Source organism: Enhydra lutris, unplaced genomic scaffold, assembly GCF_002288905.1.
Source record: "Enhydra lutris kenyoni isolate GAN:26980312 unplaced genomic scaffold, ASM228890v2 scaffoldscaffold81, whole genome shotgun sequence".
NCBI lineage: Eukaryota > Metazoa > Chordata > Mammalia > Carnivora > Mustelidae > Enhydra > Enhydra lutris.
Genome location: NW_019154165.1, coordinates 2,340,780 through 2,367,981, shown reverse-complemented (window position 1 = coordinate 2,367,981; position 27,202 = coordinate 2,340,780). Strand labels below are relative to the sequence as shown.

The window sequence follows — 27,202 nt, the reverse complement described above, 5'->3', positions numbered from 1 at the left end:
GTTGACTTAATTTCTACTATATTTGTAACTAAATTTTTATACATCTACAATACTTGCTTACTATTCACTGCCCGTTTTCTTTGTTTTTTTTTTTTTGTCTTCTCCTTTACTGACTTTTCTGATTTTAATTAGGTATTTTATATAATTCCATTTTCTCTCCTCTTTTAGCATATCAATTATACTTCTTTTAAAAAATTGAGTAATTACCCCAGAGTTTGAAATGTACATTTATGGGGCACATTATAGGAGGCACAGTCAGTTAAGTGTCCAACTCTTGCTTTCAGCTCAGGTCATGATCTCAGGGCTGTAAGATCAAGCCCTGCATCAGGTTTCATGTTCAGCATGAAGTCTGCTTGGAGCTTCTCTCTCCCTCTCCCTCTGCCCCTCCTACCCACTCTCACTCATTCTCTCCCTAAAATAAATAAATAAATCTTTTAAAAAAGAATATACATTTATGACTTAACCAAATCCACTTTCAAATAACACTATGCCACTTTACTGGTAGTGCAGCTACCTTATAGCAGAGTATTCCCAATTCCTCCCCATTCCTTAGAGCACTGCTGCCATTTCTCTTATCCATAAACTATAATCACTAAATACATTATTGCTATTATTATTTTGAGCAAAATATTATCTGTTCAATCAGTTAAGAAAAGGTAAAACAAAAGATTTTATTTTACTCTTATTTATTCCTTCTCTAACATTCCTCCTGACTTTACATAGATCCAAGTTTCTAACTTATTCATTTCCTTTCTCTGAAGAACTTTTCACATTTCTTACAAGGCAGTCCTACAAACAATAATTTCCATCAATTTTTGTCCAAGAAAGTCTTTATTTCTTCTTCATTTTTTGAAGGCTAATTTTGCCGGATATAGAATTCTAGCTTGGCATGTTTTTCTTTTAACACTTTAAATATTTCACGGCACTATCTTCTTGCTTAGTTTTTGAAGATAAGCCAATGTAATTATCTTTGTTCTCTTATAGGTAAGGTGCCCACCACCACTCCCAACTTCTCTGAATATTGTCTCTTTGTCTTTGTTTTTCTGCAGTTTGAATATGATGTGTCTGGGATTAGCTCTTTGGTATTTATCCTACTTGGTGTTCTCTGATCTTTCTGGATTTGAAATTTGGTGTCTGTAATTACTTCTAGAAAACTTTCATTCAATATTACATCAAATAATTCTTCTGTTTCTTCCTCTTTTTTCTCATTCTAGTATTCCCATTATGTATATATTACACCATTTGTTAATTGTCCCACAATCATTAGATATCCTCTTCCAACTTTTTTATTCTTCCTTTCTCTTTGTATTTTATTTAGGAAGTTTCTATTAACATATCTTCAAGATCCCTGATTCTTTATCATCAAATGAATTCTTTTATAATATTTTTTGATTGCCAAAATTATTTTTTAATTTAATTTTTTAAACGAAAAACAAAAACAAAAAATAGTTTATTCACTTCTCCCCTGGCCCACCCACTGCCCCAGCTCTGGCAACCACCAATTTGTGTCTGTATTTATGAGTTTAGTTTTTTGGTTTTTATTTTTTTAGGTTCTACATATAAAGGAGATCGTATGGCAGTTGACATCCTCTGGCTTATTTCATTTAGAATAAAACCCTCAAGTCCTATCCATCTTGTCACAAATGGCAATATATTATTTTTTATGACAAAATAATCTATTTTATACACAAACACACCGCATCTTCTTTAACCATTCATCCATCAATGAACACTTAGGCTGTTTCCATATCTTGGCTATTGTAAATAAATGCTTCAGTGAACATGGGGGTGCATATATCTTTTTGATTCAGTGTTTTCATTTCCTTCAGATAAATACCCAAGAGTGGAATTGCTGGATCATATGGTAGTCCTATTTTTAAATTTTGAGGAACCTCCTTACTGTTTTTCATAGGGACTGCATCAATTTACATTCCCAACAACAATGCACAGTGTTCCCTTTTCCCTATATCCTTGCCAATACTTACCAATTTTTTGTCTTTTTTTTTAAGATTTTATTTATTTGACAGATAGAGATCGCAAATAGGCAGAGAGGCAGGCAGAGAGAGAGGAGGAAGCAGGCTCCCTGCTGAGCAGAAAGCCTGATGTGGGGGTCGATCCCAGAACCCTGGGATTATGACCCAAGCTGAAGGCAGAGGCTTTAACCCACTGAGCCACCCAGGCGCCCCTGTCTTTTTTTTTTTTAAGAGAGAGCACAAGCGTGGGCATAGGCAGAGGGAGAGAGAAAGAGAGAATCTTAAGCAGGCTCCATGCCCAGTGCAGAGCCAGACACAGGGCTCAGTCTCATGACCCTGAGATCATTACCTGACCCAAAATCAAGAGTCAGATGCTTAACCAACTGAGTCACCCAAGCACTCCCAATTTTTTGTCTTTTCAAAAATGACCATTCTGACATGTATAAGGTAATATCCTATTCTGATTTTGATTTACATTTCACTGATTAATGATGTAAAGCATGTTTTCATATGTCTGTTGGCTATCTGTATGTCTTTGGGGAAATGTATATTCAGATCTTATGCCCATTTTTTAATTGGATCGTTTGGGAGCTTTTTTTGCTATTGAGTTGTAAAAGTTCTTTATATATTTTAAATATTAACCCCTTATCAGATAAATGATTTGCAAATATTTTCACCCATTCAGTAGGCTGCCTTTTCATTTTGTCAATGGTTTCCTTTGCTGTGCAGATGTTTAGTTTGATGTAGTCCACTTATTTGTTACTTCTCTTGCTTTTGCCTTTGATGTCAGATTCAAAAAAATCTTTGGCAAGACCTTTTTGTCAAGGACCTGACCACCTATCTTTTCTTCTAGAAATTTTCTGATTTCAGGTCTACATTCAAGTCTTTAATACATTTTGAGTTAGTTTTTTAATATGGTGTAAGATAGTGGTCCAGTTTCATTCTTTGCATATGGATATCCAAATTTTCAAACACCATTTTTTGAAGAGACCATCCTTTCCCCATTGTATATTCTTCACTCTTTTGAAAATTATTTGGCTATATACGCATGGATTTATTTCTCGGCTCTGTATTCTGTTCTACTTATCTATATGTCTTTTTTATGCTGATATCATACCATTTGAATTACTAAAGCTTTGTAATATAGTTTGAAATCAGGGAGCATGATGCCTCAAGCTTTGTCCTTTTTTCTCAAGATTGCTTTGGCTATTCAGGGTCTTTTGTGGTTTCATACAAATTTTAGGATTGTTTGTTCTATTTCTGTGGAAAATGCCATTGGAATATTTGTAAGGATTTCATTGAAATTTTATTACTTGGATAGTATGAACATTTTAACAATATTAACTCTTCCAATACATGAACATGGTATATCTTTCCATTTTTTTTTTCTTTTTCCATTTCTTTCATTAATGTCTTCTAGCTTTCAATATACAGGTCTTTTACATCTCTGGTTAGAGGTATTCCTAGGTATCTTATGGTTTTGGGTGCAACTGTAAACTGTTCTCTTAATTTCTATTTCAGATAAACCATAATTCATGTATACAAATGCAACTGATTTTGTGTATTGATTTTGTATCCTGCAACTTTACTGAATTTATTAATTCTAAAAAAATTTTCAATAGTCTTTAGGGTTGTTGTATATAATATCTTGTCAACTGCAAATAGTGACAGTTTAACTTCTTCCTTCCCAATTTAAATGCCCCTTAATTCCTTTTCTTAAATAATTGCTCTAGCTAGGACTTCTAATACTCTATTGAATAAAAGTGGTGAGAGTGGACATCTTTGTATTTTTCCTGATCTTAGAAGAAAAACTTTAAACTGTGGCCTTTATTATGTTGAGGTACATTCTCTCTATATTCACTTTGTTCAGAGTTTTTATCATAAATGGATGTTGAATTTTGTCAAGTGCTTTTTCTGCATCTATTGAGACCATCTTATGATTTTCATGTGGTGTATCACATTGACTGATCTACAGATGTTGAACCATCCCTACATCCCTGAAATGAATCCCACTTGATTCTGGCATATGATCCTTTTAATATGTTGTTGAATTTGATTATCTTATATTTTGTTGAAGACCTTGGCATCTAATGTTCACCAAGGATATTGTCACATAGTTTTCTTTTCTCGTGGTACCTTTGACTGGTTTTAGAGTCAGGGTAATACTGACTTCATAAAATAAGTTCCCTCCTCTTGTATTTTTTGGAAGAATTTGAGTATTGATATTATTTCTTCTTTGAGTATTTGGTAGAATCCACCAGTGAAGCCTTCTGATCCTGGACTTCTGTTTATTGGAAGGTTTTTTATTATGGATTCAGTCTCCTTACTAGTAATTAGTCTGCTCAGATTTTCTGTTTCATCATGATTCAGTCTTGATAGGTTGTATGTTTTTAGGAATTTATCCACTTCTAAGTTGTTCAAATTGTTGGTATATAATTATTCATAGTAGTATTTTATGATCCTCTGTATTTCTGTGGTATCAGTTGTGACATTCCCCCTTATGTTCTGATTTTATTTATTTGAGTTATCTCTTCTTCTCGGTGAGTCTAGCTAAAGATTTGTCAATTTCATTTTATCTTTTCAAAGAACCAGCTCTTAGTTTCAGCGTTTCTTATTGTTAATATTTTTTTCTTACTTACATCTACTTTTTTTAGAACAGTTTTGTGTTCACAGCAAGATTGAAGGGAAAAGAGAGATTTCCCATATATACTTCCCCCTGCCCATGAAAAGCCTTCCCCTCATTATCAACAATCTCCCACCAGAGTGGTACATTTGTTAAAATTGTGGAACCTACATTGACACATCGTATAATCACCCAGCTCATAGTTTACACTCCTGTTGTACATTCTGTGGGCTTGGAAAAATGTATAATGACATGTATACATCATTATAATATCATAATGACCTGAAAATCCTGTGCTCCAACTATTTATCCCTCACCCCCAATTTCTAGAAACCACTGATCTCTACTGCTATGTTGTAGAGTGTGTGTTTAGTTTTGTAAGAAACCACAAAACTCTTCCGAAGTGGCTGTACTATTTTTGCATTCCCACCAGCAGTTAATGAGGGTTCTTGCTGCACCACATCCTCAGCAGCATTTGGTATTGTCCATATTCCAGATTTTGACCATTCTAATAGGTGTGTAGCTTTATCTCATTGTTGTTTTAATTTGTATTCCCCTAATGAGAAATGATATGAAGTGTCTTTTCATATGCTTGCTTTCCATCTGTGTATCTTCTTTGGTGAGATGTCTTTTAAGGTCTTTGGCCCATTTTTTTAAATTGTTTTGTTGGTTTTCTTTTTCTTTTCTATTTTTTTATTATGTTATGGTAGTCATTATACTGTATGTCATTAGTTTTTGATGTAGTGTTCCATGATTCATTGTTTGCATATACCCAGTGCTCATTGCAATACATGCCCTCCTTAATACCCATCACTGGGCTAACCCATCCCCCCATCCCCCTCCCCTCTGAAACCCTCAGTTTGTTTCCCAGAGTCCATAGTTTCTCATGGTTCATCTCCCCCTCTGATTTCCCTCCCTTCATTTTTCCCTTCCTTCTCTTAATGTCCTCCATGCTATTCCTTATGTTCCACATATAAGTGAAACCGTATGATAATTGTCTTTCTCTGCTTGACTTATTTCACTCAGCATAATTTCCTCCAGTTACATCCATGTCGAGGCAAATGGTGGGTATTCATCCTTTCTGATGGCTGAGTAATGTTCCATTGTATATAAGGACCACACCTTCTTTTTTTTAAGATTTTATTTATTTATTTAACACAGAGAGAGAAATCACAAGTAGGCAGAGAGGCAGGCAGAGAAAGGAGGGAAAGCAGGCTCCTTGCTGAGCAGAGAGCCCAATGCGGGGCTCAATCCCAGGACCCTGAGATCACGACCTGAGCTGAAGGCAGAGGCTTAACCCACTGAGCCACCCAGGCGCCCCATGGAACCATTCATCTCTTGAAGGGCATCTCAGCTCCTTCCACAGTTTGGCTCTTGTGAACATTGCTGCTATGAACATTGGGGTGCAGCTACCCCTTCTTTTCACTATATATGTATCTTTAGGATAAATACCCAGTAGTGCAATTGCTGGGTCATAGGGTAGCTCTATTTTTAACTTTTTGAGGAACTACCATATTGTTTTCCAAAGTGGGTGTACCAACTTGCTTTCCCATCAACAGTGTAAGAGGGTTCCCCTTTCTCCATATCCTCTCCAATATTCGTTGTTTCCTGCCTTGTTAATTTTTGCCATTCTAACTGGTGTAAGGTGGTATCTCTATGTGATTTTGATTTGAATTTCCCTGATGGCTAATGATGTTGAACATTTTTTCATGTGTCTCTTAGCCATTCATATGTCTTCTTCGGAGAAGTGTTTTCTAAATTTGGAGACTTAAGAGCTTTTTGTGTATTTTGGATAACAGTCATTTACCAGGTGTTTCTTCCATAAATACTTTTCTCCCAGCCTGTGGCTTGTCTTCTTGACATTCTCTTTCAGAGAGCAGAAGTTTTTAATTTTAATTAATTCCAGGTTACCAATTATTTCTTTCATGGATCATGGTCCTGTATCAAAAAAGTCATCATAATGCCCAAGGTCATCTAGATTTTCTCTTATATTATCTTCTAAGAGTTTAATAGTTTTGTACTTTAAATTATGTGTCTGATCCATTTTGAGTTAATTATTGTGAATAGTTTAAGGTTTGTGTCTGTATTCACTTTTTTGTATGTCAATCTCAAGTTGTTCCAGCACCATTTTTGAAAACACTTTTTTATCCTACTATATTGTCTTTATTCCTTGTCAAAGATCAGTTGACTACATTTATGTGGGTTAGAATTTCTTGTTTTATTTTTTCTTAGAGTTTTCATCTCTCTGCTTACATTACCCATTTGTTCTTGCATGTTGTCCAGTTTTTCATTAACACCCTTTTAATATTAATCATAGTTATTTTAAATTCCAAGTCTAATAATTCCAAAATCTCTGCCATATCTGAGTCTGGCTCTAATGCTTGGTTGTCACTTCAGACTATATTTTTTACCTTCTTGTATGCCTTTTAAATTTTAACTGAAATCCAGACATAACATACTGGGTAAAAGTAATAGAGGTACATAGGCCTGCAATGTAGTATTGAATGTTTATCAGACTAGGAGTTAGGCTGTGTTTACATTTGCTGTAGCTGCGGTGTCAGAGGCTAAAATTTCCTCTTTTATTTTTTTGTTTTAGTCTCCTCTTGTTATGTCTGGGTGTCCCTAGAAACTCCTAAAGTATAGCATGAAACTTGCAGGGTCTTTAAGTTATAATCTGCTGTTACTATATAGAAGTCCTGTTGATGTGGTAGTAAAATGTAAGTGGAAGGGAAGCATTCTGTAGTCCTATGATTAGGTCCCAATATTTTACTATGCCTGAGCTTGGTATTTCCTGTTCCTCAGGTCAGTTAGGCTCTGATAAAACCCAATCAGTTAGGATCTGATACAATAATTTTCCTTCAGAGCAGTCCTTGTCAAGGAGAATAGAGAAAGCCAGGTACATTTTTAAATGGCTACTTTTCCTCTCCCCTTGCCAGAAATACAAGGGAAATTTTCTCCAATCTTCACAGTGACAACCTGGTAGGTCTATTGAAGGTAAAACTCATGAAAGTGTGGGGGCCCACCTAAGACTGGACTCCCTTGAGGTTTTTCGCTTTTAAACTAGTTCACACTGAGCCTGTAGCAATCTGTCAATTACAGTTTTAAAGTGTTCTTACTGATACTGGCTCCAGCAACAGGCTTCTACTCCTCATAAGCTGTGATTCTCTATATCCATCAGAACAGCAGTCTGCCTTATGACCTCAGTTCTTTAATGGATCTAAGAAATGATTTTAAGTTTGTTCAGCTCTTTTATTTTTGGGAATATGGGAGTGATGACTTTCAAGCTGTTGACATGTCAAACCAGAAATGGGAAATATATAGATTTACTTTTAAGTTTTCAAAACACATCTAGAATAATATGAATCATTCTGAAGTTTCAGTTTATCTTAGAATATCTATAGATTGTGTGACCTTGTAAATGTATTTATTTATATTTTATTATTTATAAATTTATTTAATACATCTATTTATAAAATAATAATAACAAAGACTACTTTGCTGGATTATTGTAATTCCTAAGTGAGTTATCTAAAACAACTAAGGCTCATATATATTCAATAAATGTTAGCTGTAGTTATCACATTTTTATCTCCATCAGAACCCTAGACCTTGAATAAAGACAAACTATACAAATGTTCCCTAACTTAGGAAATGAAGAATCAAAAGAAAAGTGTCACTTGCCCTATCATAATTTTGTGGTTCACTCAGGACCAGAATCTGACTAGGACTGCTGCTGGCCTTCATGGCCCTGATGCTGTTACAAGACCCCTCCTTCTTAATGTCAAATAGCAAATTCCATGTTCACCTTGATCAAAACCTGTCAAATCTCAATTGTACTCCTAGCAAATCCTTCTTGGACTGGACAGCTGTCTGTCCTATTCTGATTAATTTGTGGGTTTTGCCTACAAAAAGCATGATGGTTACAAACAGAGGGAATTGGAATGATATAGAAATATAGCCTGTTACCACAGAAGCAGACATGTGCCAGTGGTAGTACTCTGAGTGGGTATGAAAAATGTTCTGAAGTACATAGAGAAAATAAATCAATATATCTAAGATGATATAGAACTCAATAGAAGCTGCTGCTTTTTTCTAGGTCAAGATACCCATATCTAACATGAGATAGTTCTAGTTCCCTGGCATTTTCTCTCTCGAAGCTGGAAAACTACAGTGGTCTCAAGTGAAAGAAATGGGTATGGTGGCTATAGAGCCAGGGCACCAAGATCCATGTTAAAACTCATAAAAATTATTTACTAACTGTGGTGAGCTATATCAGAATAAGAAAGAAAGATGATGTACTCACTACCATTTGTGAGAAATGTAATACAGTCTAGTGAAAATCTTGTCTATAACTCTTCATCCTCATTTTTTTCCAAGGGATATGCCAAATAGCCACTGAGTAGAAGCTCTCTGATAGCCCTTCTGTGACACAAGTTGAAGTAGAGAAAGGACAGGCTTTAAGACCTATTGCTCTCAGTACTCTTTATTTCATGGTCATTTGGAAAGTAAAAATTTTAATTAGCTCTTTAGCTCACACTGTATACTAAAATCTGTATTAAATTAAAGATCTAAACATAAAAAGTAAAATCATAAAATAAGTAGAAAAATATGAAGAATTACCTTTATGATGCTGATGTATCCATATTAAAAATGATAATGCAGAAATATAGTTACTGACATAGAAAAAATTTTCTAACATTTTTTACTCTATTTTGCAAAAATACATCTACATACGACTTGAGAAATTTCTAGATACACATTAAGATGTTAATACTGGTTATTTGTGGGTAGTTTAATAAGCTGTTTTGTTTCAAAAAAGATGCAACTATATGCTGCCCACAAGAGACTAACTTCAGACCTAAAGACACATATAGACTGGAAGTGAATGGATGAGAAAAAATACCATGCAAGTGGAAGAAAAAAAAAAGCCAGGGTAATGATACTTATATCAGACAAAATGGACTTTAAAGATTTTATTTATTTATTTATTTATTTATTTATTAGAGAGAGAGATCACAAGTAGGCAGAGATGCAGGCAGAGGGGGAGGGGGAAACAGACTCCCTGCTGAGCAGAGTGCCTGAAGTGGGCTTGATCCCAGGACCCTGAGATCATGACCTGAGCCAAAGGCAGAGGCTCAACCCACTGAGCCACCCAGGCACCCCCAAAATGGACTTTAAAACAAAGACTGTAGCAAGAGGCAAAGAAGGGCACTACATAAGGATAAATGGATCAATCCAACAAGAGGACTGAAGAGGATATAACACTTGTAAATATCTATTCACCCAACATAGAAGCCTCTAAAATACATAGAGAAAATTTTAATAGACATAAAGGGAGAAATTGACAGCAACACAATGATAGTCGGGGACTTTAACACACATGTACATCAATGGAAAGATCATCCAAATAGGTAATCAACAAGGGAATAGTCTTTGAATAACACATTAGACCAGATGGACCTAACACACAGAATATTTCATTCAAAAACAGTTGAATACAAATTATTTCTCAAGTGGAACTTTCTCTAGAATAAATCACATGTTATCCCACAAAACAGGTCTCAATAACTTTAAGAGACTGAAATCACATCAAGCATCTTTCCAGACCACAATGGTATAAAACTAGAAATCAATTACAAGAAAAAAAAACTAGAAAAACACAAACACATGGAGGCTAAACAACAGATGGGTCAATGAAGAAATCAAAGAGGAAATAAAAAACACCTGGAGGCAAATGAAAATGAAAACACAACAGTCTAGAATCTTTGGGAGACAGCAAAAGGAATTCTAAAAGAGAACTTTACAATACAGGCCTACCTCAAGAAAGAAGAAAATGTTATATAAACAATCTAATCTTACACCAAAGGAGCTAGAAAAAGAACAAACAAAGCCCAAAGCTAGTAGAAGAAAGGAAATATATATTAGAGCAGAAGTAAATGAAATAAAGACTTAAAACAGAAGAACAGAGAAATGAAACCAAGAGCTGGTTCTTTGAAAAGATAAAATTGATATACCTTTAGCTAGACTCATCAAGAAAAAAAGAGGATTCAAATAAATAAAATTAAAAATGGAGAGAAATAACAACCAACACTACAGAAATAGAATTGTAAAACAATATTATAAAAAGTTATAATGCCAAAAATTTGGACAACCTAGAAGAAGTGGATAAATTCCTAAAAATATATAATCTTCCAAAACTGAAGAGGAAAAAGTAGAAAATTTGAACAGACCAACTACTAGTAATGAAATTGAATCAGTAATCAAAACACTCCCAACAAACAAAAGTCCAGGACCAGATGGATTCACAGGTGAATTCTGTGAAACATTTAAGAAGAGCTCATACCTATTCTTCTCAAACTATTTTTAAAAAAGGAAAACTTCAAAATTCATCCTACAGACCCACCATTACCCTGATACCAAAACCAAAAACATTACAAAAAAGAAAGAAAGAAAAGAAAACTACAAGCCAATATTTCTGATGACCACAGATGCAAAAATCCTCAAAAAATATTAGTGAACCAAATTCAACAGTACATTTAAAATGTTGTTCACCACGTTCAAGTGGGATTTATTCCTGGGACACAAAGAGTGGTCCAATATTTGCAAATCAATGTTGTAAATCACATTAACAAGAAGAAGAATACAAACCATATGTGGTAGTAGTCTTAATATGTAGTAGATGTAGTAAAAGCATTTGACAAAACACCATATCCACTCATGACTAAAAACTCACAACAAAGTAGATTTAGAGGAAACATACTTAAACATAATAACAGCCATATATTGAAAAAAGTACAGCTAACATCATTCTCAATGGTGAAAAACTGAAAGCTTCCTCTCTAAGATCAGGAAAAAGACAAGAATGTCTACTCTCACCAGTTTTATTCAAGATAGTACTGGAAGTTCTGGCTGCAGCAATCAGAAAAGAAAAAGAAATAAAAAGCATCCAAATCAGCAAGGAAGAAAGAAAACTCTCATTATTTGCAGATGAAAAGATACTATATGGAGTCTTAAGGACTCCACCGAAAAACTGTTAGAACTAATAAGTAACTTCCATGAAGTTGCAGGATACATAATTAATATACAGAAATCTGTTGCATTTCTATACACTAATAATGAAATAGCACAAAGAAAACAATTTAAGAAAACAATTGTTTTAAGAAAACAATTACCTTTACAATTACATAAAAAAAGGAATAAGCTACAGGAATACGTTTAACCAAGGAAGTGAAAGGCCTACATTCTGAAAACTCTAAGACTTTGATGAAAGAAATTGAAGACCATACAAACAAATGGAAAGATATAGCATGCCCATGGATTGGAAAAATTAATATCACTAAAATGTCAATACTATTGAAACTACCTACAGATTTAATGCAATCCCTATCAAAGTACCAATAGCATTTTTCATAGAAATAGAACAAAAAAATCCTAAAACTTATATGGAACCACAAAAGACCTCGAAGAGCCAAAGCAATCTTGAGAAAGAAGAACAAAACTAGAGGTATCACAATCCCAGACTTCAAGATATATTACAAAACTACAGTAATCAAAACAGTATGGTACCAGCACAAAAATAGATACATAGATCAATGGAACAGGATAGAAAGTCCAGAAACAAACCTATGCTACATAAAGAAAGCAAGAATATATAATGGAGGAAAGACAGTCTTTTCAATAAATGATGTTGGAAAAACTAGACAGAGGCATGCAGAAGAATTAAACATGACCTCGTTCTTTTTTTTTAAAGATTTTATTTATTTATTTGACAGACAGAGATCACAAGTAGGCAGAGAGGCAGGCAGAGAGAGAGAGAGAGAAAGGGAAGCAGGCTCTCTGCTGAGCAGAGAGCCCAATGCAGGGCTCGATCCCAGGACCCTGAGATCATGACCTGAGCCGAAGGCAGAGGCTTTAACCCACTGAGCCACCCAGGCGCCCCCATGACCTCGTTCTTATACCACACACAAAAATAAACTTGAAATGGATTAAAAACCTAAATGTGAGGCTTGAAACCATAGAGCTCCTAAAGGAAAATGTAAGCAGTACATTTTTGGACATCAACCTTAGCAACATATTTATGACTCTGTTTCCTCAGGCAAGGGAAACAAAAGCAAAAGTAAATGACTGGGACTACATGAAAATAAAAAAGACTTTTTCATAGCAAATAAAATTAAAACACAAAACAAAAAGACCAAGTGAAGATATTTGCAAATTACATATCCAACAAGGAATTAATTAAGGAATTAATATCCAAAATATATAAGGAATTTATACAACTTGGAGTCCAGGAAGACAGCAGCAGAGTAGGGTGACCATAGGCTCACTTCATCCTGTGAATACAACTAGATAACTATCAAATCATCCTAAATATCCCAGAAATCAACCTGAAGACTTACAGAACAAACTCCACAACTAAAGGGAGAGAAGAGACCACATTGAAGAAGGTAGGAAGTACAGAGATGTTGTTTGGGAGAGAAACAGATCATGGCCACTGCAGTGGGTAGGGAGCCACAGTTGCAAAGAATGGCAAGGGACAAACTGACATACTGGAGAATGCAAAGAGAAAATGCATCCCCCATAGCAACTGGCTTAGAAAGTGAGAGGGGCAAAATTTTGTGAGTTCTTGCAACCAGCAGGGCTTAAAGCCTAGAGTTCTAAAGGTCATCAGGCTTGCTCAGAGAGAGCCCAGAGGCATTGGAGCTGCTTTTGGAGAGAAGGCAGGGCAAACAGCCTGCAGACATACAGTGTGGAAACAGAAATCTGAAAAGTACCTAGGGCACACAGCGGAAAGGTTGTTTGCTCATCTCAGATCATGTCCCAGAGAGGTAGCATTAATGGAGATACCCCTCCAGGAACAAAGGAACTGGCAGGCACCACTTCCCTTCACCACCCCTCAGCAGAAACACAGATCCACCTGCAGGAATCAGGGCAGAATGGACACTCACTACCTAAGTTGCTTACACCAAGACCCAACCCTCGTGCTCTGGTGGAACACCCTTCCTAGTCACGCTTGCCTCAGTCCCAGCATGGAGGGCTCCCTCCCCCAGATAGACCAGCCCAAACCCCTGCCCACACCATGTCTCCTGACCCAGGAATTTAGCAGGACCTAAGTTCCAGCAGCAATAGTTTCAGGTCTTATTTCACAAGTAGACAAAGCACATGTAGTTAAGACCCACTGCATTCAGGCCAGGGACCAAACATTGCCCACAACAGGCAAGGAAATCTTCTGCAGATGATGGTCCTAAAGGGTAAAGCAGCCAAGACACAACTGCTGAACACACACAGCACACACTGGAGACACTCCCTGTAGTTCTAGGCCCTGGGAAACAGGAAACACTACACTGTAGGGTCCTCTTTTTAAGGCCATTACTGTCCACAACAGGAAAAGTAGCTGACTTTCCTAACACAAAGAAGCAGGCACAGAGACTTAAACAAAATGAGAAGAGAGATGAATTTGTCCCAAATGAAAGAACAGGACAAGGTCATGGCCAGAGATCTAAGTGAAACAAATATAATGTGCCTGATAGAGAATTTAAAGTAATGAACATAAGGATACTCTCTGGACTTGAGAAAAGAGTGAAAGACATGAGTTTGACTCTTAACACAGAGATAAGGGATAACATAACAGAGATAAAGTACTCAATAAACAAAATGAGAAACACACTTGTTAGAATGAACAGGCTGGAAGAAGCAGAGGAATGCACTAATGACCTAGAAGACAGAGTAGTGGAAAGTAATCAAGCTGAAAAAGAGAAAATTATGAATTACAAGAATAGACTTAGGGAATTCAGTGACTCCACCAAACATAATAACATTTACATCATAGGAGTCCCAGAGGAAGAGAGAGAAAGGAGGGCAGAAAATATATTTGAAGAGATAATAGCTGAAAACTTCCCTAATGGGGAAGTAAACAGATATCCAGATCCAGGAGGCACAGAGACCCCCAGGAAAATCAATAAAAGCAGATCCACCCAAGACATACTAGAATTGTAATGGCAAAATACGGTGACAAAGAAAACAATTTTAAAGCTGCAAGACAAGTTTCTTCAACAAATGGTGTTGGGAAAGAAGTGAGAGACCTGTACTCTGTTGGCAGGAATGTAAATCGATGCAGCCACTACAGAAAACGGTAAAGAGTTTCCTCAGAAAATTAAAAATAGAAATAACATATAATCCAGTAATTCTACTACTGGGTATTTACCCAAAGTAAATGAACACACAGACTCAAAAACTCCTATGTTTATTGCTACATTACTTACAGTAGCCAAGATATGAAAGGAACCCAAATGTCCATCAATAGATGATATGGAATATTGTTACTCAGCCAGAAGAAAAATTAGATCTTGCAATTTGTGACACTGATGGACCTAGAAGGTATAAATGCTAAGTGAAATAAGTCAGACAAAGAAAGATAAATGCCATTTGCTTTCACTTACATGTGGAATCTTAAAAGTAAAACAAATGAATAAACAGATAAAAAGCAGAATCAGAGCTACAAATACAGAAAACAAGGTGAGAGTTGCCAGAGAGGAAAGGGGTAGAGAGATGGGCAGTATGGGTGAAGGCGAGTGGGAGATACAGGCTTCCTTTTTGAAGTGAATAAATCATGGGGGTAAAAGATACAGCATAGGGAATATAGTCAATAATATTATAATAGCAATGTATGCGGACAGATGATAGCTACACTTGTGATGAGCATAACATATAATATAGAGTTGTTGAATAGCTGTTATACACATGAGTTAAAAATAAGATTCACTGAAAAAAAGTGAAATAAAGCTAGTTTTGTTTAAAAATAAATTTTTCCTTTTTTCTTCCCCCTTTTATGTATGTATGTATGTATGCACGCATTTATATACGTACAATGAGTTGGTTCCCAGTAAACCCAACAGAAGTTTAAAAAAAAAATTCTAACTTCCCTTTCCCTCTTTTCAGTTGTTGATTTAAGTCACACTTTCTCCAGGAAGTTTGGGTTTGTTGGTTTTTTTCTCAAATAGCCAATATAATTCCTTGTCTCCCCTCTTTGATATTTTTGTATCCAACTGAACAGTCTTTTCAGGTAGAGTTGTTTCCTTATTTACCTTGCCGCCTTCCAGAGGCACGCTTGGTGAAGACTGGTTGCTTGTGATAATCTGATTTCCTCAAAACCTGCTTTGAAGGGTGATGTGACAGTGCTGAATCTTTAGGCAGCTGAAATGGTCAGAACCTTGTCCAGGGCTAGCACAGCTGGTCTGTGAGTGCAGTGTCGCTGCACTCTCTGTGACCCCACTGCTCTGCCCTGCGGAGGTGGCTGGCTCGCTGGCTCGTAGCTGGCTGATGCAGCTGGGCCTTTCTTCACAAAGCCTTCCTCCAATAGCTTTGTTTTTGGTCAAAGAGGTGGCCCTGCTTATGTTGAGTTGTTCCATCTTTGTAGTATTTTCACAGCTGTGCTTCCTTGCCAGAACCCCCATGCACATTATCAAGGACTCTCAATGCCATTAAACACATAAAGGATAAGCAGCAAAGACAAAGGCTGAGAGGAAGAAAAAGGAGGAGCAACAAGGATAAAACAATGGGGACTGATGACCTTCAGTGCGGCAAGTTGCTGAACCCAACCTAAAACATCCCACGCACATAATAATACCTACTGTTACACGTGAAATTTAACAGGGAAGTTACGAAAATAAAATTCTTTTGCAAGGGAAGGCCACACAGACATTTGTTTTCAAGGGACCTATGCCTGCCTCTGATAGAGCCTGCTCTTATAGGTAAAGATCATTCTAGGCTTGTTGTAAAAATAAAATGAGATGATAAATGGAAATAACCGGGTTTTATGGGTTATAAAACAATATACAAATGCTTGGTGTTCTTTTTGTAAGCTCCTGAGGACACTGACAACAGTTTAATGTTCTATAGTATCTTCATGGGAGTTTGGAACAGATTTTAAACACCTGCATCTAAAGAAAATCAAATCCACCTACAGAATGAAGAGAATTGGGTCCCCAGGAGGGGAAAACGTGTGGAAGTTACCTAAATTGTGTGTGTCTGGGGAGTGGTTGTCACCTAACCATGTAACAAAAGCCTTGGGTTTTCCCACTGAGTATCCTCAATTGATTAGAATTGTTTTCTTTAGAAGTAATTTCCAAGAAAACGCCTGTGATTTCATTGTCAGTGAAACTGTTGACACTTCTTTTTGAAGTGTCTGTTAACTTATAGTCAATTACAACAGGTGTGCATGTGGTACCCACATGAATGTATTTTGGTCACACTGCTTTAATAACTAACAATTGAAATCACAATAAGTGACTCCAAAGTCTGCTGCTGCTTCTGCTGCTGCTGCTGCTGCTTCTGTTCCTTCTGTGAAAATGACCCTGTTTTCCATTTAGCTTCAATGCAGGAGACTTCATACCAGTTCTTCACCTGAATGTGTGACTCTTCAATCTCAGGACTCACAGAATTAATGGAATGCCGTCCTAAGGTTGTTGAGTTCTGCGTTTATGGGCATTTCATCTCTACCAAGAAGTACCCATTCCCTCACTGCAAAGATGGAGACTGAAAGAGTTTTCTGTGGAAAAATCTTTCTTGTAACGTTCTTGTTACAACAGTCAAAAAAAAGAAACAGACTGGAGAGGTCTGATAATTGGGAGATACCTTGCCAATGACCTGACCCTTGGTGTGGGGCTCCCTCAAAATCTGCAGTGTCTTCGGAGTTTCTCCTATGACTGTCTTGGAGAATAAACACTTTATGTTAATTTCCAGGGACTTAATTTTCCATTTTCTTTTTTAACAGGCCCAGTTAAAAACAAGAAAAAGGGTAAGTTAAGCTCCTGATTTTATAAAATTGTTCTCGTGTCTTTTCTAAAATTAGAAGGAAAAAAACCAAGGGAGTAATATTTTTATATATTCTTTCAATGTTGGTTGTCCATTGTTTTAGTCAATCACCTGTGTCCTCCTTGAGTATGGTAGCTTCCATGAAACAAGAAGTAGAGATTATTTTTCAGTGATGATTCATGAAATTGCTTCTCTAGCAGTATATGAAAGTTGTTTTTATTATTCTTTCTTGCTCCCTCTTTTATACAATTAAACTTACATCTCTTTCCTTCATTCTTCCTTACTCTTTCCCCTTTCCTTTTTCCTTTCTTTACCCTCCTTTATGGAATCAATAATCACGTATAAATTAAGTCCTAAGACAGCTTGTGGGGACTAGGTATACCACCTCCCCGAAAGACGTCAGTACCCCGTTCTTTGCCTTAAAGCTATCCCTATCCTATGCCTTAGATAGTCAGAGAAAGTATTTCTCACTTTGGGGTTTCAATATGATTTTCTCTGTGATGGGAAAAGGAAAGCTGGAGGAATACCCTGATCTTTTGGTCCTTTCAAAGAAGCTTCTGGTTGAGCAGATCCATTGTGCCACTGTTGGGTCAGTATGTTTCTAATACACTTGCAACAAGACTGGCCCAAGAGCTTGTACAAGCACTTGCATACTTGAATAGGAGAACCTAAAAAACAGAACAAGTTCCAAAAGACAGAATTAAGCTATATGGTCCACTCCTTAGGACTAAAAAAAGAAACCAAATACAAAACCAGTTTTAAGTAACTATTTCTGTGTTCTGACCTGGAAAGAAAATAAAGTGAAATTATAAAACACTTTAAGTAGGGGCACCTGGGTGTCTCAGTTGGTTAAGTGTCTGCCTCTGGCTCAAGTCATGATCCTGGGGTCCTGCTCAGTGGGGAGTCTGCTTCTCCCTCTGCCCCTCCCCTATGCTCCTGCTCTCTCACTCTCAAATAAGTAAATAAAATCCTTTAAAAAATAAAAAATCAGGGCACCTGGGTGGCTCAGTCATTAAGCATCTGCTTTCTGCTCAGGTCTTTTAAGATTTTTTTTTTTTTTTTTGACAGAGAGAGATCACAAGTGGGCGGAGAGGCAGGCAGAGAGAGAGAGAGAGGAGGAAGCAGGCTCCCTGCAGAGCAGAGAACCTGATGTGGGACTCGATCCCAGGACCCTGAGATCATGACCTGAGCTGAAGGCAGAGGCTTAACCACTGAGCCACCCAGGTGCCCTCGGCTCAGGTCTTGATCCCAGGGTCCTGAGATCAAGTCCCACATTGGGCTCCTTGCTCAGCAGGGAGCCTGCTTTTCCCCTGTCTGCCATTCCCCCTGCTTGTGCTTGCTCTCTCCCTCTCTCTCCTTCTCTCTCTCTCTCTCTCTGTCAAATAAATAAATATATTTTAAAAATAAAAAGTAAAATGCTTTAAGTAAAATGATTCTGTTAAGATTTCTGGAGCTTTATAGAGTAGATTATCAGTCCCAGAGTAGACCAAAATACTGGCTTCAGCTGCAGCCTGCTCCTTCTCTGAGCACGAGGGTACTCTGGTGGCTCACAGTACCATAGCCTACATGGAAAACCTGTGTCCCTGTTGTAAAGAAGCTGAGGATTGGCCTGGCCTCCTGAGGACCTGATCGGAGCAAAGTTGGAAAACAGCCAGAGAGCTGGGGTCAATGAGGAAAACTTTCTCCATTGGGCCTGGCCATTAACCAAGATATTATGTATTTACAAAAGTACATTTGATTTTTTCAGCATGTTTTTTTCTAGTAGCTTTTTTCTAGTTTTTTCTAGTAGCTTATTTTTTAGAGCAGTTTTAGGTTCACAACAAAATTGAGGGAAAAGTACAGAGCATTCCCATATATTTCCTGCCCCACACAGGGACAGCCTCCCCCACCAGATTATGTACTACCAGAGTAGTGCATTTGTTATAACTGAGGAGCCTCCATTGATATATCATCATCACTCAAAGTACATAGTTAACATTAGGCTTCATCTTGGTACTGTACATTCTAGGGGTTTTGACGAATGTATAGTGACATAGATTCCATAGATTACAGTATTTACAGAATAGTTTCACTTCCCTAAAAATCCTCTCTGCTTTGCCTATTCATCATTGCCTCCCCCTAACCCTTGGCAACCACTGATCTTTCTCTTTTTTTTCTTTAAAGACTTTATTTATTTATTTGTCAGAGAGAGAGAGTGAGCACAAGCAGGGGGAGTGGCAGGCAGAGGGAGAAGCAGGATCCTCACTGAGCAAGGAGCCTGATGTGGGACTCAGTCCCAGGACCCAGGGATCTTGACCTGAGCAGAAGACAGATGCTTAACAGACTGAGCCACCCAGGCATCCCACCACTGACCTTTCTGTTGTCTTTTTAGTTTTGCCTTTTCCCAAGTCAGTATGTAGCCTTTTGAGATTGGCTTCTTTTACTTAGTAATATGCATTTAAGTTCCTCCATGTCTTTTCATGGCTCAATAGATCATTTCTTTTTCTTTTTTTCTTTTAAGTTTTTATTTTAATTCCAGTTAGTTAACATCCAGTGTTATATTAGTTTCAGGTGTACAATGTAGTGATTCAACAATTCCACACATCACCCAGTGCTCATCATGACAAGTGCCCTCCTTTATCCACATCACCTATTTCACCCAGCCTTCCCCCACCTCCCCTCTGGTAACCAACAATTTGTTGATTATAGTTAAGAGTCTGTTTCTTGGTTTCTCTCTCTCTCTCTTTCCATTTGGTTATTTGGTTGTGTTTTTTTTTCCTTAAACTTCACATACATGTGAAATCATATGGTATTTATCTTTATCTGACTGATTTCACTTAGCATAATACTCTCCACCTCCATCCATGTCATTGCAATGGATGCATTTCGATGGCTGAGCAATATTCCATTGCATATATATGCCAAATCTTATTTCTTGACTCATCAGCCAGTGGCCACATGGCCTATTTCCATAATTTGGCCAGTGTAGATACTGCTGCTATAAACATCAGGGTGCATGTATTCCTTTGAATTAGCATTTTTGTATCCTTTGGCAAATATCTAGTAGTACAATTGCTGGATTATAAGACAGTTCTATTTTTCACTTTTTGAGGAAACCTCACACTGTTTTCCAGAGTGGTTGCACCAGTTTGCATTCCACCAACAGTGCAAGAGGGTTCACTCTTCTCCACATCCTCGCCAACCAACACCTGTTGTTTCTTGTGTTGTGATGTTAGCCATTCTGACAGGAGTGAGGTGATATCTCATTACGTTTTGATTTACATTTCCTGATAGTAAGTGATGTTGAGCATCTTTTCATGAGTCTTTTGGCCATCTGTATGTCTTCTTTGGAAAACGTCTATTCATGTCTTCTGCCCATTTTTTTAATTGGACTATTTGTTTTGAGGGTATTGCCTTTGAAAAGTTCTTTATAGATTTTTGGATACTAACCATTTATCAGATTTGTCATTTGCAAATATCTTCTCCCATTCTGTAGGTTGTCTTTTAGTTTTGTGATTGTTTCCTTTGCTTTGTAAAAGCAGAAGGATTTTTATTATAAAGTGTATTTTTTTGTTTCCCTTGCCTCAGAAAACATATCTAGAGAGATGTTGCTATGGCCAATGTCAAAGAAGTTACTGCCTATGTTCTCTTCCACGATTTTTATGGTTTCAGGTCTCAAATTTAAGTCTTTAATCCATTTTGAAATTATTTTTCTGTATGGTGAAAGAAAGTCATCCAGTTTCATTCTTAGGCATGTCACTGTCCAGTTTTCCCAACACCATTTGTTGAAGAGACTTTTTCTAACTGGATGTTTTTTCCTGCTTTGTCAAAGATTAATTGACCATATAATTGTGGGTTCATTTCTGAGTTTTCTACTATGTTCTGTTGATCTATGTGTCTGTTTTTGTGCCAGTACCATCCTGTTTTGATTACTCTATCAACCATGTACTTTTTAACTTTTGTCACATCCCCTTTAAAATGGAAATTGTAATAAACCTAGAAAGCTCACCTGGCTTTGACAAGGACACCCTCTGCTCCTAAACAAATCCAAGGGTGACTTCCCTTCTTAATAGGTAGACTTGGGAACACTCTCTAATTACAGCTACTAGTTTTTTCTTTTCACTCATTCACTGGACCGTGAATAAGCACCTTATATTTGTCAGGAATAGAGATACCAAGATAAAGAAAAATGGTGCCTGCCCTCAAAAATCTCCCAGTGTAGCTGGAATAGTGGAAGTACACACAAATAATTACAGTATGGTATCAAAAATGCTCTCATTGAAGCATGAACAGTGAGCTGTGGGAGCACAAAGAAAGAGCAAGTAGTTCTCCCTGGGGGAGTGAGGAGCCACATCGCAGGGAAAAAAAAAAAGAAACAGCATTTAACCTGGGCTTTGAAGGATGGGGGGAAATGGAGGGGGAAGGGCATTCCAGCAAAGGGAAGAGCATACTCAGATCCCTCAGAAGCGTGAAAGAACATGGCCTGTTTGGGGCAACAGCAATTAGGCTAGCGATATACCGAAGTGTAGGTCATGTGTGTGGTGGGGAATGGCAACCAGTTGTAGGGTCATCCAATGAGTGAGCACTGAGAGAACATACTTGCTAGTGACAATAGAAGACAATTGCCTAGGCTAGAAGCCCTATTATTACAATTCTGAGAATCCAATGCCTCTGGCAGGGACTCGGATCACTGCCCAGCACTGCCACCTTGTATATGGGCCATTATTAGAAGGAGAATGCACATAGGCCTTAAACATTTCCTTCGACTGAAAGTGATTTAGAAGCCATTTAATACAGATTTCCTTGGACACAGTGAATAGGCACATGCCTGAAGAGGTAAATTGAGTTGTTCATTTAATTTCCATCTTTAATAGAATTTTCCCCTCCTACAACTAACTTGCTAATGTTCATTCCCTCTCCCTCTCTCCCTCACCCTCCCTCCACCCTCACTTTCATTCACTTGTTTTTATTTGTTCTTTCAACAGTTTGGCCTTCACTAAAAGGTTAGTGAAGTTTAGCTTGGAAAAGAATGTGAACATTCTGTCATCTAAGACTGCACTGGAGAATTTTCTAAGTAGAGAAGTCTCTGGGCTTTTGTATCATGAAGTGTTCTGGCAACATCAGGAAATCTGGAGAAGGAATTCAATCCTCTAAAGTCAACCTCTTGTCCAGGGGTCATTTTGTACCTGTTCCTCTCTGGGCCAACTTTCTTTTTTTTTAAGATTTTATTTATTTATTTGACAGACAGAGATCACCAGTAGGCAGAGAGGCAGGCAGAGAGAGAGGAGGGGAAGCAGGCTCCCTGCTGAGCAGAGAGCCCGATGTGGGGCTCGATCCCAGGACCCTGGGATCATGACCTGGGCCGAAGGCAGAGGCTTTAACCCACTGAGCCACCCAGGTGCCCCTGGGCCAACTTTCTGTAAGGATGCAAGTATGAGAAGTACACTTGCCTAAACCTAGTTACAGAGGAGCAAAGAGGACCAGCTGCAGAACAGGAACTTTTTCCCAAATGTCCTCTAACATTTTCATAAGTGAAAATCCTCTGTTTTCACTGCAACCATTATTCTTTTTGACTAGAGAAGTTTCTGGCTGTAATTATTCCAGAATTACATTAGCAATCACAGGAGAGTCTCAGTCTTGACACTGAAGTTTGTCCTACCCACAGAACACCCTCCAGCTTCAAAGTCAGTTAGGCCTGGAAATTCTGGGACATAGAACAGTCTAATATGCACCTTTCTCTGTGTCTGTGCCAGTAGACACAGAGGAAGAAGAGGGAGAATAGAGAATAAGGAGGGAGAAGCAGACCTTACAATCAGGCTAGGGAAGTTTCCTGACTGCCAGGAGTAAGTCAGCCTTCCTTACGGTACCTCAACCTTGGGAGGAAACTTAGAGAAATCATCAAGGCCAAACTCCTCATTTCACCAGTGAGAAACTAAGGCTTGGGGAGAGAAAGGAATTTGCCCAAAGTGCATCTGTGGCAGGGCTGGGGCTTCGAGCCTTATCTCCTGACTACAGATTTTGTGTTCCTTCCACAGCACTAGCTGGAATTGAAACTTGGGTGCTGAATAAGCCTGACTTGGAAGCTGCCCAAATCTGAAGGGAGATGGCTTTCCTGTTCAGCATCTTGAAATTGGCTAATCTAGAAACTGGGCAGATCCAGTCTTTTGCAGCTGCTACGTGCAGGGAAAATAAGAAAGCTCCCTCCTGCCTCTAGGGCTCTAAGGCTACAGGGAGTCTCCCCAGGGCAGGAGCCTCACAGTGACCCCGTTGTTTCATACCAAATGCAGAAGTCATTAGACATGGACAACTGGCCTCTTGAATGGCATTGCCATTGAGTTTCTGGAACACAAGGCATTATTTTTAAAGGGGGGCCAGATAAATCAGGACAGGATTCTCCTAAGAGCCTGGGGAGCAAGAAGTCAGAGTTTTTAAGGAGGTGTTTCAATGAGACTTAAGAGGGTTACATTTAGAACTCAGACAGTACCACGGGTGGAAATACTGTCGTGGAGTCTGGTCAAACCCGTCTGTTCCTGGGATTTCCACAAATTGTGAGAAAGTAGTGAAAGGTAAAAGACACCCCCCTCGGGGTCACCAGTCGTGCATAAATTGGGCTGCACAGAGCAGAGGAAGTAAACAGGAGCTATGGGTTTTGGTACAAGACCACAGTTATGACTCTGTCAAATAGCTACATCCTAGTGGGAATGTTGGAAGGACTGGAATATGGAATAGAAGGGCCGGGATCATTCTGAAAGGATAGCGAGGAGGGAAAGGGAAGGAGCTGGTGGGCTTAATTAATAATATGTTGGAGAATAGGGCCTCAGAGGAAAGATGCTGGAAAGCCAGATTATTTAGCCTATTAAAAATAAGAGGTTGACAGGTGACTTAATGTCTGTAAGCATATGAGGGTTATTATGTGTTTGATGGTAACTATTCTTCTCTATCTACACAAAGAATAGAATAAAAGCTCAAATTGCCACAGGAGGGATTTCAGCTAAATATACGGAAGAACTTCCTAACAGTGAGGGGGTGATAACCACAGGAACATGTTACCAGGGGAGTTTACAGAATTGCCTTTCCCAGAGATCTTTTAAAATAGGGTTTAGAGAGGTCAGCTGAAAAAGCAAAAACTGCCAGCTGCCTCCTCGGCTTTTTCTACTCTCTGTTTCCCCTTCTTTCCTTCTCTCTCTATCTCCCCCTCCCTCCCTCTCCCCCATCCCCTACCTCTCATCTCCCAAATTCCTTCCCGATCCTCATTCCCAGCTACCACCACCTCTATACCAACCCCTAGTTCCTGTACATCCCAACTTCTGTAGGAAACCTTCCTGGTGTTGATATTATTCCCAAGGTCAGGGCTGTCCTCCTAGCTCCCTCTTCTCATCGCATCAAGTCCTCCAAACCGGGCAGCAAACATGAAAACCCACTCTTCAACGGTAGCCCAATTCTCCATTCAAAAAGGTGACCTGGTCACTTGGTAATTCTAATCTTTTGGACTCATCTGAAAGGTAACCTCCTTTATGAAACCTTCTCTGACCTCTTAAGCATTTGTCCCTACTACTAATATGGTACTTAGACTCTCCTGTGACTGTGTCTGTGTCTGTTTCCCCAGTAGACTGAGCTCCTTCAGGGTCATTTATTTCTGTATCTTCAAACCAGCTCTGTAAATAATTATTCATGAAAGGGGATAGGGAGTGTGTGTGTGTGTGTGTGTGTGTTGTATAATAAAGTGTTCACCTTTTTAGCAGCAGGAATTCCCAAAGGGCTGACTTTGTGTCCTTGGAAGTCTGTAGAAGTCCTGACAGTATATTTGTTTTGAGTCAATAACTACAAATGTAACACTGAATCTTGTCTTTTAGGAAAGAAGGCAGGACCTCCTGGGCCCAATGGCCCTCCGGGACCTCCAGGACCCCCAGGACCCCAGGGACCCCCAGGGATTCCAGGAATTCCTGGAATTCCAGGAACAACTGTGATGGGACCACCTGGCCCTCCAGGTCCCCCTGGTCCTCAGGGACCCCCTGGCCTACAGGGACCTTCTGGTGAGTTCCTCTGCCTTTCCACCTGCCCCTAGACTCCTTGCAAGTACTTGAAAAGAGCAGGTGTGGACTATCCTGAAGGCACTTTCCAACAGTGGTGATGGCTTTGGTGAACAAGAAGAACAGGTCTCCTGTCTCAGTGGAGAGCTAGGACTTGAACAAGCCAGTAGGGCCTGACCTTCTCTAACTCTGCCTGCTCTTGACCTTTCCATTACAAGCCCTCCCTGACTCTAGGCCTCCCTGTAGTGAGCCAGGAAACTCCCATAAGCCAGAACCAGAGGCCCCAAGGATTTATACTAGATTTCCAGTGGGGGATGGATTTGGTCCGCTCTGATTTCCAGCATGTAGCACCAAATGTTTATGTCTGATTGGAAACAGGCTATGAAGAGGAATGTTGGGGACTGGAAGAAATGACAAGCCCTAGAACAGTCTCATCCCATGAACTCTGAAGGGCCTTTCCCGTAGAGGTAGACAGTCACTGGTGACCAGGGAGTTAGAAACTTACAAGTCACCGGGGCTGGGGAAGAAGCAAACACTGTCTCTAAGACTGAGGAGCCAAGTGCCTGTTCAAATAGCATCAAATCTCTTTGTGTCATTCCTCTTGGGTCCAGAAGGGCATCCGGAAGGTAGAGATGCCAATCCAAACCTGCCTAATTGGAACTGACAGGAGTCATACTGCCAGGGCTTGGGTCAGTTGTTATTTCCTCCTGCTGCACCCCTCTTGTTTCTTGGGGCTTTAAGGAAATTGGCTCTTTACACAGCTGATTTCTCTGGGTCCAAAAATTCTGTAGCAGGACTCAGATTCTTTGACTCAGAGTTCAAATGGGGTTAATCAGAATTACCATGACCATAAGAGATGGAGTTAGAGGGTTTTGGTTTGTTTCTTTTGTTTTTTGTATCCCAGTCTTTCTACAGATACTGAGCACCTTCTGTATGCAAGAGATATATTGATAAGTGGGCCCCATTCTCATGGAGTTTAGGTCCCAGGGGAGGAGAGAGGCGATTAAGGAAGCAAGATATTTACAACGGCAATGCTTTCTATGAGGACCCTGAAAGAAAGGGAGCAAAAGACTAAAGAAGCAAAGGGCACCGTCTCGGGGTCACGGGGTCACTTGGTGGCAGGAATGCACTGTCCTCTGTCTCTACCAGTGCTCAGTGAGGCTTGCCTTGAAGCCAGCGTTAGCCAGAGTCCACTTTCCCTGCTGGACGCTGGGCCCACTGAGGAGGCAGGTCAGGGAGGAGGAAGAGAAGGGAGTGGTATCCTCTCCCATCCCAGGGCCTGGCTGCCCAGAGCAAGGTTCACTGCCACTTGCTGCCTAGCTGAGGAGAGAGAAAGGGAAGGAGCATGCCCTCTGATTGTCCTGTCCTATTTTGCAGGAGCTGCTGATAAAGCTGGACCTCGAGAAAACCAGGTTGGCTGGGAATTGCTCTCTTCCCCGGGGAGGAGGGAAGGCCATAAGGCTAGGACCACGTTCCAGTGGCTCCCTGTTAAGTTTGTGAAGATGCCCTTGAGGGGGGGGTCCCAAAGTTGTTCACTCACAGCCCCCTCCCATCCCAAGGAATAGAAAAGCTTTGCCCCAGGGCCTGCCTTTAACTCAGCCTTTCCATGGCCATTTCTCCCCACCTCCCCGCACAGAAGACAGAAGGTCATCATATCCAAGCACAGTCATACCCTGAAATGAGCTGCCAATCAGGCCTATCCACCCAAGCCTCCAACCTCCCACCCACACCAGACACCTTGTGGGCACTCAGACCGCTGGGGATCAGGAACTTGAAAATCAGCCAAC

The 27,202-nt window shown here is 39.1% G+C and overlaps 1 protein-coding gene across 3 annotated transcripts in view; it reads left to right on the top strand.

The window, feature by feature from the left end:
- The window catches only part of LOC111161019 (ectodysplasin A), a 423,110-nt gene that overhangs the window by 389,466 nt on the left and 6,442 nt on the right, over nucleotides 1-27,202 (top strand). For all 3 annotated transcript variants that reach the window (XM_022524461.1, XM_022524460.1, XM_022524459.1), the window contains 3 exons: nucleotides 17,366-17,389; nucleotides 25,239-25,418; nucleotides 26,793-26,827. In XM_022524461.1, coding sequence (XP_022380169.1) covers nucleotides 17,366-17,389; nucleotides 25,239-25,418; nucleotides 26,793-26,827 — 239 coding nt within the window. The remainder of the gene's footprint in view (nucleotides 1-17,365; nucleotides 17,390-25,238; nucleotides 25,419-26,792; nucleotides 26,828-27,202) is intronic.